The sequence below is a fragment of the Biomphalaria glabrata genome, chromosome 9, assembly GCF_947242115.1.
Source record: "Biomphalaria glabrata chromosome 9, xgBioGlab47.1, whole genome shotgun sequence".
Classification (NCBI taxonomy): Eukaryota; Metazoa; Mollusca; class Gastropoda; family Planorbidae; genus Biomphalaria; species Biomphalaria glabrata.
The window spans coordinates 11,963,248-11,979,417 of record NC_074719.1 but is presented as its reverse complement, the minus strand read 5'-3'; the positions used below and the strand labels follow the sequence as shown (position 1 = coordinate 11,979,417).

General features: G+C 34.4%; 1 protein-coding gene across 1 annotated transcript in view; it reads right to left on the bottom strand.

Annotated features, from left to right (window-relative positions):
• Window positions 1-4,334: 4,334 nt before the first annotated feature.
• The window catches only part of LOC106074617 (choline transporter-like protein 2), a 46,526-nt gene continuing 34,690 nt past the window's right edge, over window positions 4,335-16,170 (bottom strand). Inside the window, exons 20-23 of the mRNA XM_056042379.1 lie at window positions 14,923-15,011; window positions 11,071-11,155; window positions 9,351-9,524; window positions 4,335-5,157 (exon numbers count right to left, since the gene is read on the bottom strand). Of these exons, the coding sequence (XP_055898354.1) occupies window positions 5,150-5,157; window positions 9,351-9,524; window positions 11,071-11,155; window positions 14,923-15,011 (356 nt within the window). The 3' untranslated portion in view covers window positions 4,335-5,149. The remainder of the gene's footprint in view (window positions 5,158-9,350; window positions 9,525-11,070; window positions 11,156-14,922; window positions 15,012-16,170) is intronic.

Here is a 16,170-nt window from a genome sequence, read left to right as displayed (position 1 = left end):
TAATCTTGATTTCTCACGGAAATTTTGAAACTACATTATGAGCTGAGGAAATGCATTACTCAGGCAGGAACTTTTGAAAAACTTTTTTTTTTATATACTAACTTTTTATGTTAGCCTCCATTGAGTTGTTTTAATATTTAGTAAATCATATATCTGGGAAACCATAAAAAAACTATAGCAAGATACCCTGGAGAGTGGCATGTTTTTGTCGAGGCCCTATGTTCCATGAGGAACTCAAAGGAGTGATGATGATGATGATTTGTTCTCCCCCCCCCCCTTTTTTTTTTTTTTCAACGCTAAAGTTCAGTGGAGTAGAAATAAATAAAAGATTGATATTTCAATGACTTCTTGGTCACAATGGTTAAGTCCCACCTTGCTATTTAGTGACGGGTGAATACTACTTGTTCCCCCCCCCCCCCTTTTTTTTTTGTTTTTGTGGGGTAACTCTAGTCTGACTTGCAGAAATAAAAGAGCTATCTTTCCTTTGCTTATTGGTGTTCAAACTGTTGAGCCATGAAGAGAATTATATATATATATAGATAGATAGATAGACAGATATATAGATAAGGCTTGTCCTCGAGTCAGAAGATTAATGAGGAATGCAGTATTTCTCGTGAAATCATATATAATTATTATCCATAAGGATAATCATTTTTAGTCTTCAAATAGGATTAAAAGTTGTTTTTTTTTCATGTTTGCCCCTAACTGGCATAATCATTAACAGTCTATTTGAATTGATGACCTATTTCCAAAACTTGAAAGTTAAGGGAGCTAATTCAAAGTATTTCTTGTGATGAATGCCTTTTGTTTTACTCTGTATGTCACCTGGGCTTCAAATCAAAGTGATGGCTGTATATATTGATAATACTAAATACACTTCATGTTTCTTGTATGGACTCATTTTCTTAGTGCATTTGTACTCTCCAACTTGTTTTAAACTTATAATAGTTGGTCTGATGTATGACTTTAAATTTATTATTATTATTTTTGTACATTTTGTTTCATTATAACATTTTCGGAAAAAAAACACACTTTTTCTCCACAATTATTTTTTTGTGTAATAAAAAAAAAATAGATACCAGTAAATTTTTTAATTAGAAACCAAAAGAGAAAAAATACTCACAATCTTTACAGCACATTTTGTCTTTTCTAATTTGGTTACTTTTTAAGGAAATAGATAAGTACAATTACATTTATATTTTACATTTTGTTTTCTTGTTTGTTTTGTCTTTTTCTGAGATGATTTGTATGCTGAATGGAAAGAGAACAATAGACAATGATATGATAGAGAAAAATAACCTTTTTTTTTTGACTGAACGTCTGTCAAGCTGTATGAAAACTTCCTTAGGTAGAAACAACTGGTCAGTTCATCTCAGTTATAGGAGATGGTTTACGAACCCTCCAGTATTTGAAGGTGAAGAATCGACGTCTTACATTGCTCATGATTGTCTGCGCTTAGTAGATGTTTTAGATATTAGCATCTCTTGATCTTAGTTGTGTAACACACTGAACAAGTAACAATTTCATTTCATTTTGGTCTTAATATCTCCATTTTCAGTAATCATAGACACAACAATCTTTAATAGGATTATTTTCGATTTATTTGATCTGTTTTTGGCACATCGCCACAATTTAGGCCTTGACTGATTGGTTATTTATTTTTTTGTATTGATTCATTTATTGCCTACGCAAACGGATAATTGTGCAAAGTTTCAACTTGATCCAAGAATGGGTGTGGGAGAAAAAAACAACGTGTTCAAACTTTTTAGCAGACAGAGTTGATTGCTATAAGTTTTGTAAAAAGCAAGCTAAAGAAACTACTTGAAGACAAGAAGAATAGATGGACCAGACAGAGTTGATTGCTATAAGTTTTGTAAAAAGCAAGCTAAAGAAACTACTTGTAGACAAGAAGAATAGATGGACCAGACAGAGTTGATTGCTATAAGTTTTGTAAAAAGCAGTCTAAAGAAACTACTTGTAGACAAGAAGAATAGATGGACCAGACAGAGTTGATTGCTATAAGTTTTGTAAAAAGCAGGCTAAAGAAACTACATGTAGACAACAAGAATAGATGGACCAGACAGAGTTGATTGCTATAAGTTTTGTAAAAAGCAGGCTAAAGAAACTACATGTAGACAACAAGAATAGATGGACCAGACAGAGTTGATTGCTATAAGTTTTGTAAAAAGCAGGCTAAAGAAACTACATGTAGACAACAAGAATAGATGGACCAGACAGAGTTGATTGCTGTTGTAAGTTTTGTAAAAAGCAGGCTAAAGAAACTACTTGTAGACAAGAAGAATAGATGGACCAGACAGAGTTGATTGCTATAAGTTTTGTAAAAAGCAGGCTAAAGAAACTACTTGTAGACAAGAAGAATAGATGGACCAGACAGAGTTGATTGCTGTTGTAAGTTTTGTAAAAAGCAGGCTAAAGAAACTACTTGTAGACAAGAAGAATAGATGGACCAGACAGAGTTGATTGCTATAAGTTTTGTAAAAAGCAGGCTAAAGAAACTACTTGTAGACAAGAAGAATAGATGGACCAGACAGAGTTGATTGCTGTTGTAAGTTTTGTAAAAAGCAGGCTAAAGAAACTACTTGTAGACAAGAAGAATAGATGGACCAGACAGAGTTGATTGCTATAAGTTTTCTAAAAAGCAGGTTAAAGAAACTACTTGTAGACAACTTTTGATATTTCTTGAGTGCTGTCAGCCATGACAGGGATAAATGGCGTAGATTGTATCTCCTACGCGCCATGCTAGTGCAATGCCCAGAGTTATAAAAGCTTTAAGCTATTTGAGATATTATATGTGACTAGTCAATATTTCCTGGGGGCCTAAACTATACCTTATGCTGCATATGGGTAAATCCGGCCCTAGCGCCATGGTTGGTACGCCATCGGGAGTGGGCCCGGGTTCATTCAACCCCGTTGCATCATGGATGTTACGTCACAGCGGCCTATATATATATTAGAAGTTTCGAACATAGCTAGTTCCTTGACGCCCTAGGTTATCTTCTCATTCAAGACTAGTACAAAATACGTCAGACTAGAGCGGACGGTTTATTGCCTTAGGCATAGGCTACACTGACAGTAGCCTTGGGCCTCCGGTTGGTGATGGCCTCGCAATGGACTCAAAACAAATTTGTAAAGAGAAGAAATAATTTGTGTCCAATATTCTTGTTGGTGTACACAGTACACCATGGTGTACACATGATCTATTGATAAATAATAAAAGCAAAAAAATAAATAAAAGAAATACAAAACCAGCGAACAATACATATAACCAACATGAATAAAGTTATTTTTTTGTTTACTTTTTGATAAAAAATACAATAAAATAGTTATTCAAACAAATAAGTTAGTTATATTTGTCTAGTTAGAATTGTAGACTAGGCCTACCTATTAATAATTTAATTATGTTAAGGCATAAATAATGTTGCTTCCGACCCCGCAGTCATAGAGTTTTAGATGATAAGTCCTACAATATATATTTAACAGCTTAAATTAATAATGATACGTGTTTAAAAAATACACTATAGACTACGTATTGCTAAGTTATCACAATAAACGTAGGCAGACGCACGTTTTTAAAATGCATGCAACTAAAATATATTGACATTTCATTACACTTTTTCTAACTTAACTCTATCTCTCCGTAATTATTTCCCACGTTCAGGAGGAATTATTCATTTTTCTCATTTACATTTCATTAGCTTGTTAGGGTTAAACGTCAGTAAAGTTTTTCTTTTAATTTTATATTTTATTTTCTAATTGGTAGAGATAAATGCATGCCCTTTTTATATAATACCAATTAAATTTTAGGAACCCCAAAAAATAAAAAATAAGTTAATTTGATGGTGTCAAATCAACGATGGTATCGTCAATCAGGAGAGAAAGAGCTAAAATACATTTTAACCACAATAGAAGAAGCTGAAAATGTGTTGCACAAGTACCCATTGTAGCCTTCGAGGTTATTTCACTCGGTCCCATGTCTACTAGTGTAGCACCCAATATATTTAGATCTATTGCTTTAAAAGGCAGCATTCCTTTAGTTTGTGTAGTGAAATGGTGGGACATTGTTAACTTGTCTTAAAGTTACCTTCAAAGGAAAGAAGATACTTTTTTTTTGTCCTGTCCGGTGATCTAGGCAGTCACTTGTGAACGAATGAGTGGCCGAACAGAATATAATTGGAAGAGTGTTATCGTTAAAGTAGAATGCTTATTAGAACACCACTCTCTTAAACAGCGCTAAATAACAAAAAGGAAACAGGATTGCATTGGCGATTAACACCTCCCCCCCCCTCCCCCCCCCCCCCCCCCCCCCGCAAGATGACTTTCTGACCACTGTTAAAAAAACCCAAGTTAAGACTGTACGGCCATAAAATGAAATCCTCAGGGCTCACGAAGACTTTCCTGCAGGGAACAGAAACAGAGAAAAAGAAGGAGGGCAGACAAAGGAAGTGATGGGAGGACAATGGACGGGCCTGTCCTTGGACGAGACTCCATCCTGTCAAAATGCCGAGAGAAATGAAGAAAGACGGTCGACAGGTGACTCAACAGATCTTAACAAAGAGGAGAAAGTCAGAGAGACCAATTAGCATGCACTAAGAATTGTTTTTCTTTTAAGGTGAATAGAGGACAAGGAAGACTTGCAACACAATCCTCAAAATTTGAACTGTGCGAATGAGCCAACATAGATAACTCTAGAACAAGAAGCAAGAGAAAGCCAACATCACTATTGTCAATAATTTGTTTAGGTGCTCGCTCTAGAGAAATGTCTTTAGAAAGAGTTTCCTACAAAGGGGTGAGGACGGGTAAAGAAGTCACAAGTAAATGCTTAGGACTGTGAGTACAACACGAGACTTGTGTCCTCATCTCCACATGATTGAACAGTACATACTGAAACTTAATGGCGGCCAACATCTAGTATTGTCTCTAACGAGTTGACGTACTACTTAACAACTAAATATAAGACATAGATTAGAAAACTAATACGTAAACAAAAATTAGCAACAAAGTTATGATGTAGGTCAAGGTAATGTTATCAGAACTTTTCTTAATATTCTTAATGGTAGGAGAGCCAGGCTCGAACACACAACACATTACTGGATACACGTCAAATAAGCTTTGAAGTTTTTCTTGTCTGTCACACACCTGAAAGAAACATTGGCTACATTAGTTGTACAACTTAAGCAGAGAGGTTGTTTGTTAATTAATTTAGTTGTACAACTTAAGCAGAGAGGTTGTTTGTTAATTAATTTAGTTGTACAACTTAAGCAGAGAGGTTGTTTGTTAATTAATTTAGTTGTACAACTTAAGCAGAGAGGTTGTTTGTTAATTAATTTAGTTGTACAACTTAAGCAGAGAGGTTGTTTGTTAATTAATTTAGTTGTACAACTTAAGCAGAGAGGTTGTTTGTTAATTAATTTAGTTGTACAACTTAAGCAGAGAGGTTGTTTGTTAATTAATTTAGTTGTACAACTTAAGCAGAGAGGTTGTTTGTTAATTAATTTAGTTGTACAACTTAAGCAGAGAGGTTGTTTGTTAATTAATTTAGTTGTACAACTTAAGCAGAGAGGTTGTTTGTTAATTAATTTAGTTGTACAACTTAAGCAGAGTGGTTGTTTGTTAATTAATTTAGTTGTACAACTTAAGCAGAGAGGTTGTTTGTTAATTAATTTAGTTGTACAACTTAAACAGAGTGGTTGTTTGTTAATTAATTTAGTTGTACAACTTAAGCAGAGAGGTTGTTTGTTAATTAATTTAGTTGTACAACTTAAGCAGAGAGGTTGTTTGTTAATTAATTTAGTTGTACAACTTAAGCAGAGAGGTTGTTTGTTAATTAATTTAGTTGTACAACTTAAGCAGAGAGGTTGTTTGTTAATTAATTTAGTTGTACAACTTAAGCAGAGTGGTTGTTTGTTAATTAATTTAGTTGTACAACTTAAGCAGAGAGGTTGTTTGTTAATTAATTTAGTTGTACAACTTAAGCAGAGAGGTTGTTTGTTAATTAATTTAGTTGTACAACTTAAGCAGAGAGGTTGTTTGTTAATTAATTTAGTTGTACAACTTAAGCAGAGAGGTTGTTTGTTAATTAATTTAGTTGTACAACTTAAGCAGAGAGGTTGTTTGTTAATTAATTTAGTTGTACAACTTAAGCAGAGAGGTTGTTTGTTAATTAATTTAGTTGTACAACTTAAGCAGAGAGGTTGTTTGTTAATTAATTTAGTTGTACAACTTAAGCAGAGAGGTTGTTTGTTAATTAATTTAGTTGTACAACTTAAGCAGAGAGGTTGTTTGTTAATTAATTTAGTTGTACAACTTAAGCAGAGAGGTTGTTTGTTAATTAATTTAGTTGTACAACTTAAGCAGAGAGGTTGTTTGTTAATTAATTTAGTTGTACAACTTAAGCAGAGAGGTTGTTTGTTAATTAATTTAGTTGTACAACTTAAGCAGAGAGGTTGTTTGTTAATTAATTTAGTTGTACAACTTAAGCAGAGAGGTTGTTTGTTAATTAATTTAGTTGTACAACTTAAGCAGAGAGGTTGTTTGTTAATTAATTTAGTTGTACAACTTAAGCAGAGTGGTTGTTTGTTAATTAATTTAGTTGTACAACTTAAGCAGAGAGGTTGTTTGTTAATTAATTTAGTTGTACAACTTAAGCAGAGAGGTTGTTTGTTAATTAATTTAGTTGTACAACTTAAGCAGAGAGGTTGTTTGTTAATTAATTTAGTTGTACAACTTAAGCAGAGTGGTTGTTTGTTAATTAATTTAGTTGTACAACTTAAGCAGAGTGGTTGTTTGTTAATTAATTTTGTTGTACAACTTAAGCAGAGTGGTTGTTTGTTAATTAATTTAGTTGTACAACTTAAGCAGAGAGGTTGTTTGTTAATTAATTTAGTTGTACAACTTAAGCAGAGTGGTTGTTTGTTAATTAATTTAGTTGTACAACTTAAGCAGAGAGGTTGTTTGTTAATTAATTTAGTTGTACAACTTAAGCAGAGAGGTTGTTTGTTAATTAATTTAGTTGTACAACTTAAGCAGAGAGGTTGTTTGTTAATTAATTTAGTTGTACAACTTAAGCAGAGAGGTTGTTTGTTAATTAATTTAGTTGTACAACTTAAGCAGAGTGGTTGTTTGTTAATTAATTTAGTTGTACAACTTAAGCAGAGAGGTTGTTTGTTAATTAATCTAGTTGTACAACTTAAGCAGAGAGGTTGTTTGTTAATTAATTTAGTTGTACAACTTAAGCAGAGAGGTTGTTTGTTAATTAATTTAGTTGTACAACTTAAGCAGAGTGGTTGTTTGTTAATTAATTTAGTTGTACAACTTAAGCAGAGAGGTTGTTTGTTAATTAATTTAGTTGTACAACTTAAGCAGAGAGGTTGTTTGTTAATTAATTTAGTTGTACAACTTAAGCAGAGAGGTTGTTTGTTAATTAATTTAGTTGTACAACTTAAGCAGAGTGGTTGTTTGTTAATTAATTTAGTTGTACAACTTAAGCAGAGAGGTTGTTTGTTAATTAATCTAGTTGTACAACTTAAGCAGAGAGGTTGTTTGTTAATTAATTTAGTTGTACAACTTAAGCAGAGAGGTTGTTTGTTAATTAATTTAGTTGTACAACTTAAGCAGAGAGGTTGTTTGTTAATTAATTTAGTTGTACAACTTAAGCAGAGAGGTTGTTAGTTAATTAATTTAGTTGTACAATTTAAGCAGAGAGGTTGTTTGTTAATTAATTATAAACAACTAGACTCCGTTCTCCAATTAATAAAGTTTATATATATTGTTCGTGCCTCACTCGGCCAGACTATATCAACGTTGATTAAGAAACATGAAAAGAGTCAAGATATGCGTGTGGTCGCTCAATGAACTCTTTATGTTGTGTCGGTTCTATTTATGTGAATATTTCTGTTGTGTTGTCTTCATATGAGGAAAGAGTCATGTAATCACAACAAATTTCCATTGTTTGTTTGTAAAATGTTTTACATGTTTCGGATGTTCCTTCAGAGTTGAAGATAGTTTACTTCCTAGTCCAAACCTCCCGCAGGACGACGGGGGATGGGAGCGGACAGGGTTTGAACCCGCGGACCATCGATAAATGCAAACGACAGTCCAGCGCGCAAACAGCACTACCAGGCAGCCATTAGGATCAATAAAGCAGTCTTAGTCTTAGTGTGATAATTAAACTAACAGAACTGTACATAGACCTATTCCCCGTGTCCACCCGTTTCTTAAAGCTACTAATACCCAATGGTCAGTACGCCTACATAAAGTATATTGTTATTTGTGACATAACATACTCATAAGTCGTGTGCACATAGAGTTGAACTCTGCTTTTAACAGTTTGTGACTTGAAAAACTCCTAAACAGAATAAGCCCACACGCACCCAATAGAAAACACTGTTCCCATCCTTACGAAACTGTCAATCATACCCTATGTTCCAATTGAGGTGGGATTAGACAGACCCTATTGCCACAACAACCCAGTATAACTAGCACTCTGTATGGCAGTGCGGAACAGCTAAAATAAACAGCACGCTTATTTTCTTAACGTGCTATACTGCTATAGTGCATACAGATCGGTAATAAAAGGCTAGCTAGATGAAACAAAAGAGCGTACATATTAGCAGCGAAAAGCTGGCTGGAAGAAACAAAAGAGCTTACACATTAGCATGAAAAGCTGGCTGGAAGAAACAAAAGAGCTTACACATTAGCAGCGAAAAGCTGGCTGGAAGAAACAAAAGAGCTTACACATTAGCAGCGAAAAGCTGGCTAGATGAAACAAAAGAGCTTACACATTACCATGAAAAGCTGGCTGGAAGAAACAAAAGAGCTTACATATTAGCAGCGAAAAGCTGGCTAGATGAAACAAAAGAGCTTACACATTACCATGAAAAGCTGGCTGGAAGAAACAAAAGAGCTTACATATTAGCAGCGAAAAGCTGGCTGGAAGAAACAAAAGAGCTTACATATTAGCAGCGAAAAGCTGGCTGGAAGAAACAAAAGAGCTTACATATTAGCAGCGAAAAGCTGGCTGGAAGAAACAAAAGAGCTTACATATTAGCAGCGAAAAGCTGGCTGGAAGAAACAAAAGAGCTTACACATTAGCAGCGAAAAGCTGGCTGGAAGAAACAAAAGAGCTTACACATTAGCAGCGAAAAGCTGGCTGGAAGAAACAAAAGAGCTTACATATTAGCAGCGAAAAGCTGGCTGGAAGAAACAAAAGAGCTTACACATTAGCAGCGAAAAGCTGGCTGGAAGAAACAAAAGAGCTTACACATTAGCAGCGAAAAGCTGGCTAGAAGAAGATGAAAGGAAAACCTCTACGTATTATCTGACCAACTTACTAGCTGACGACGCAAGGCTTTTTTTGCGTGTATCACTGTCTTTAAAGTTTTCGGTTTTCTCATAATTTACTGTGAGCCGTCGTTGAAAACTCTTCCCTTTAAAGATACTTTCTAAGTGTTCGTCCATAAAGTGTGGTCTCGCATTGGACCCATCATTCTTCTCAATGTCATCCACTGCAAGCAAAAGAAACAGTTTAGCAAGAAAAAAAAAACACACACACCTAACCCAAACTGTGCAATCCAATAGATGTTGACTCGTTTGACAGGGGATGGGAAGGCGAGGGGATGGGGAGACGATCATCTTTTTTTTTGGACAGGGGCGCCCAAAATAAATTTAGTTAATCTACTTTGTTTAGAATTATCTGCTCTTCCTTCATGCACCTTCTTCCCTGTTAACCGATGACCTTTTTATCATTTCATTCAGACATTATTTTTATGCAGCAAACCATCACATTTTTTATTTTTTAATTAAAGCATTTGGTGTAGGATCTTGGGACATAGCTCATATTGGTTCATATTCTTCACCAATTTCCTGAAGCCTATCTTTAACGGGTTCATATTCTTCACCAATTTCCTGAAGCCTATCTTTAACGGGTTCATATTCTTCACCAATTTTCCTGAAGCCTATCTTTAACGGGTTCATATTCTTCACCAATTTCCTGAAGCCTATCTTTAACGGGTTCATATTCTTCACCAATTTCCTGAAGCCTATCTTTAACGGGTTCATATTCTTCACCAATTTCCTGAAGCCTATCTTTAACGGGTTCATATTCTGTGATAAGGTCAAGGGTTAGTTTCTTTTACAAGTTACAGCGAGTGCTATATTTAGTGATACTTCTATTACTTTGAGTCTTTAGTGATATTTCCAGGGCTGGATTTAAGTATATGGATGCCCCGGGGCAGGATTTTTGTACAATTTTTCGAAAGGTTTAATAAAGATCCACTTATGAATAAAAATAATAATATCTAAAAGCATGGTATATTTTAGAAGTAGGAATTGGAGCTCTTCTAATTTTAATCTCACTTTCCTTTAAAAAAAATTTAATAAGAATATTTTAGTTTAAAAAAGTGAATATTTTTTAGGTTGTGAAGGGTAAGGCCCTTGGTAGAGGCGCTGCTGTAAATCCGTAGGTGTAGTAACTTATTCATGCTACAAGCGTACACATCTTAATTACATTGTTGCCAGTCGCAAAAACGCGAAAAAAAAATGCTGGAAAAAAAAACAACTTAAAAGTTTCTGACCCGTCGAAATTCGGATATATTTTATCTCTTTTTGTGGAAATCTCTTTCTTGTGGATGTTCAGGGGATGCAACACGGCATGCCCTCCCTTAAATCCGGCCCTGGATGTTTCTACTTACTGTGAATCCCTTATTTCGAGACGCTTTTATTGACATTAAGTCCCATATTTAGTGATGCTTCTATTCTAAACTATAGTCTGATGTGATGTTAACTAACAGAATATGAACTACTCTAAGAGTCCAAGTATTCTGACCCAATAACTCTAGTATATACTTACAGAAACACAAGAATATAGTATCCACTTACAGAAACACAAGAATATAGTATCCACTTACAGAAACACAAGAATATAGTATCCACTTACAGAAACACAAGAATATAGTATCCACTTACAGAAACACAAGAATATAGTATCCACTTACAGAAACACAAGAATATAGTATCCACTTACAGAAACACAAGAATATAGTATCCACTTACAGAAACACAAGAATATAGTATCCACTGCTGTGCCGTAGACATCAAAGAAAACACCGGTGATGGAATAAGTTCCAATAAGGATAACCTGAAATACGAGAACAGTGTATTTAAAGTAATTACATAGAGGTCTCAGTATGAAGTAGATATATAAACATTGTTATATAAACACAAGTATAAAATATTTTCTTTAAATCAATTTCTGATAGTGTACACTACTAAATCCTATTTTACTGTCGTAACAAAAGATAAAAAAACAAACAAGACAAAACAAAGTTTATACAAAGTGTGACTGTATCAATTAGTTTGAATCAGTGAAGTAATTCAATTTGCAATAGATTTAGACAAACAATAACAAGATTACAAAGACAGTTTGTGTGGAAACACAAACTTAAAATCGGCCCCCGAAGTGGTCCACCCAGGCAGGCTTCAATATTTTCAGAAAGAACATCCAAATGAAATTATATCAAAGACAAATGAGAGATAAGTATGGAGAAAGAAGGTTGACAGATCTTGTGTAGTGCCCCAATGGTGCTGCAGATCAAAGGATAGGTGCAAGTGAATGCAAAGTTAGATGTGAACATGGCCTAATTAGTTCCCCCTTCAGACCTTGTGGTCTATAGGGCAAATGATGTAAAGTTCATCTGTTTTTGTGGCCTACGGTTAACGAGGGTATCATGTAACCAGCACAACGACCAAACGTCTTTACTTTTCCTCAACTAATGTCAGGTACCCATTAAAGCTAGGTAGACTCAGAGGCGCCCAAGGATTCCGAAGTTGAAAATCCCAGTCTTCACCAGGATTCGAACCCGTGACCCTCGGTTCGGAAGCTATGCTTTACCGAGCCTCTCCCGGTCTTTATATAATGTAATTGTTTTGAAAATGCTTAATCTTTCACTCGAATTCTCATATGCAATATATTAAAATAAATTTACAAGAAAAAGGAGTTTATAAGATTACTATTCCTTCTAAATTAGGTCTAACTTAAAATGCATACTAATTAGCTTTTTCTCTTTAAAAAACTGCTTGCATAACTGATTTTAAAAAATAGATTTTTCGCTTTCAGGAAAAAAAAAAGTAGCCGTTGCATCAGAACTTTGAATGGTCTAAAATATTGTGATGTCGGATTTTCAATATCTTTTCTAGTTTACGAGATCTAAACGGGACGGACGGACAGACGGAATCACGGACAGACATTTCGGGGGCCGCTAATAAATCTGTGCGATTAATACTATTTTTACTAATTGTTTTTGTTTAGCGCTATTCCATGCTTTTAGCTTTCTCAATACGCTATGATCCTATCACTTGATTAGAGACGATTGTATAATTATATATTGTGTGTTTCAATTTAGAGCGGAAACCTATAATACAAATAAATTCAGTGTATACAACCACTTCATTCAAGTAAACATTCTTTCCTTGTTCAAGATAACAAAAATTAATTACCAATAGTTATTTAATTACTTGTTGTTGTTGTTTTTAATTGTTTTTTTTTTGTGTTGTCAGGTAAAAGAAATAGTTGAGCTAAATTTCAGCTTGATCCGAGATTGGGTGTCGGAGAAATAACGTGTATAAACTTTTTACCAGACAGACAGACGGAGTGAGTTGATATAATTTTTGTAAAAAAAAAAAAAAAAAGTAGCCAGTAGGATTCGAACTCAGCGCGATGCTCAATCAACTGAGCTTACGAATAATACTTCTCTGTCATTAATTTTAGTTTGAAAGAATTTATTCATTTTTCACTTGCCTATTTCACATTCAAACATCCAGCGTATGAATGAAATGTGAGCTAATATTAGCAATTGCACACACGTTGCGTGAGCGCACATAAATGATATAAGATGTATGTTTGGACCTCACAAACGCTAACATAACATCTACGTATGGACATCACACAAACACACACGAATATAATATCTATGTATGGACATCACACAAACACACACTAATATAACATCTACGTATGGACATCACACAAACACACACGAATATAATATCTATGTATGGACATCACACAAACACACATTAATATAACATCTATGTATGGACATCACACAAACACACACTAATATAACATCTACGTATGGACATCACACAAACACACACTAATATAACATCTACGTATGGACATCACACAAACACACACGAATATAATATCTATGTATGGACATCACACAAACACACACTAATATAACATCTATGTATGGACATCACACAAACACACACTAATATAACATCTATGTATGGACATCACACAAACACACACTAATATAACATCTACGTATGGACATCACACAAACACACACGAATATAATATCTATGTATGGACATCACACAAACACACACTAATATAACATCTATGTATGGACATCACACAAACACACACTAATATAACATCTATGTATGGACATCACACAAACACACACTAATATAACATCTATGTATGGACAACACACGCACACACTAATATAACATCTATGTATGGACAACACACGCACACAATAATATAACATCTATGTATGGACCTCACACACGCACTAATATAATATCTATGTATGGACATCTCACACACACTAATATAATATCTATGTATGGACATCACACACACACTAATATAATATCTATGTATGGACATCACACACACACTAATATAACATCTATGTATGGACATCACACACACACTAATATAATATCTATGTATGGACATCACACACACACTAATATCACATCTATGTATGGACATCACACACACTAATATCACATCTATGTATGGACATTACACACACACTAATATCACATCTATGTATGGACATCACACACACACTAATATAATATCTATGTATGGACATCACAAACACACGAATATAATATCTATGTATGGACATCACACACACACTAATATCACATCTATGTATGGACATCACACACACACTATTATCACATCTATGTATGGACATCACACACACACTAATATAATATCTATGTATGGACATCACACACACACTAATATAATATCTATGTATGGACATCACACACACACACTAATATAACATCTATGTATGGACATCACACACACACGAATATAATATCTATGTATGGACATCACACACACACTAATATCACATCTATGTATGGACATCACACACACACTAATATAATATCTATGTATGGACATCAAGCACGCAGAGAAAAGGTTTCCGTGCTGATATTTGAAAGGCAATTTTAAAATTAAATTATTTTTAATAAATTGCGTAATTTTTTTTTCGCGGTTTCTTAATTTCACTTGGGGCCACCAAATTCATTTCGCAAGGGGCCTCCAATTATCCAAGGCCGGCCATGAAGGGAAAATAAGTGGGATTTAAAGTCAGTTGCAACATTAAAGTTTAAATTAGGTATAATCGTTGTTTTTTTTTCTACTATAAGTATTTACTAAATCTAGTTTTCAGTTCATATTACAAATTACTTTCGCTAAGATAAAATAAGTTTATAACAGTGGGTCGAATTAGTAGAATGCACAAATTTAGCCCAAAACAGTGAATTGCATTAGTCGTATGCAAAAAAAATGTTTTAAAAATTGGATTGGATTAGTAGAATAAAAAATAAGTTATTTAAAAACAACAACAACAGTGGATTGATTTGTAGATTGGATTAGTACAAGGTAAAAATAAGTTAAAAAAACAACAACAGTGGATTGGATTAGTACAAGGTAAAAATAAGTTAAAAAAAAAAACAACAACAGTGGATTGATTTGTAGATTGGATTAGTACAAGGTAAAAATAAGTTAAAAAACAACAACAGTGGATTGGATTAGTGGATTGGATTAACAGAATGCATAAAATAAAATAAAATACTTACAAAGAGAGGTATGAAATAAAAATTTAATTCTGGAACAGTAACAATAGTCAGTGGAATTTTCTTTTGGATGTAAAAGTACGCTAATACACCTGGAAAGGATTTGGGAATAAGAAAAATATTTAATTTAAAAAGAGTTGTTTTTGTTTTTAAAGCCTATATAAGGGGAAGAACTTTACAACTATATCTGCCAATAATGTAGAATTTATTTCCCTTTTCGATATAAAAAATTAATAAAAATAATTGGCTAATTGGTTAATTGTTTAATTGATTCATTTTTCGTTATATTCAACAGAAAATACCGGAAAGTTTCAACTTGATCCGAGAATGGGTGTGGGAGAAATACCGTATACACTTATCTAGGGAGATAAAACCCCAAATATCCATTTCGCTTAAAACTGAAGGATTAATTCTCCAATATTTAATTGACTGATTGGTTAATCTTTAGCGGCACCCGAAAGGCTACTAGTTTGGGTGGTCTGTTAGTCCGTCCTTCTGAAGGAATATATATACTATGGGCGTAGCTAGGATTTTTTTCGGGGGGGGGGGGGGAGGGTTGGGGGGGAATTCCACTCCCCTCTTCCGCGCTATATATAATTTATCTTTATTACATTCTGACTCTTCATTCTTTCGGAAGACATTTATTATACCCTGGATTAAGTTCTTCCTGGAGTTAGTGGAAAAGTTGTACACTCCCTGCCCTTGACAGTAATGGGGTCTGGGGCGAAGCCCCGCCGCCAAGTACTAATTCCGGTATTGAAAGCTTAAAAAATGCATATTTTGAGGTATCTATAGCGCATTATTCTGCTATTAAAAAGTTTAATTCCAAAACCTGTGCCATTCTTACTGACTTAGATCCTCCCGCGCCGTTCGGCTCATTGGGCGGTAAGCTGTTTCCACAAAAATCTGTCACTGGCATTATCTGAAGCCTCTTCCCACTTGCACTGATGACCTCTATGAAAGTGTGGCGTGAAGTTGTTTTAGGATTATCCTGTTTGCGATTTCCTCGTACTGGCTTCCATGTCATTGCAACTCTTATTATGCGTAATTCATTTTGTCGGAATACATGTCCACAAACCTCATATGACGCTCTGTCACAACCTTACCAAGGGGTCGACTCCCAGTTCGCAGAGCATTTCCTTGATTGAGACCCGGTCCCTATAACTGACTCCTAAAATCCGCCATCTTTGTTGAGCCACATTTAGTCTTTTTCAATTTCGGAAGATGACTATCCACTGCACTTTATTAATG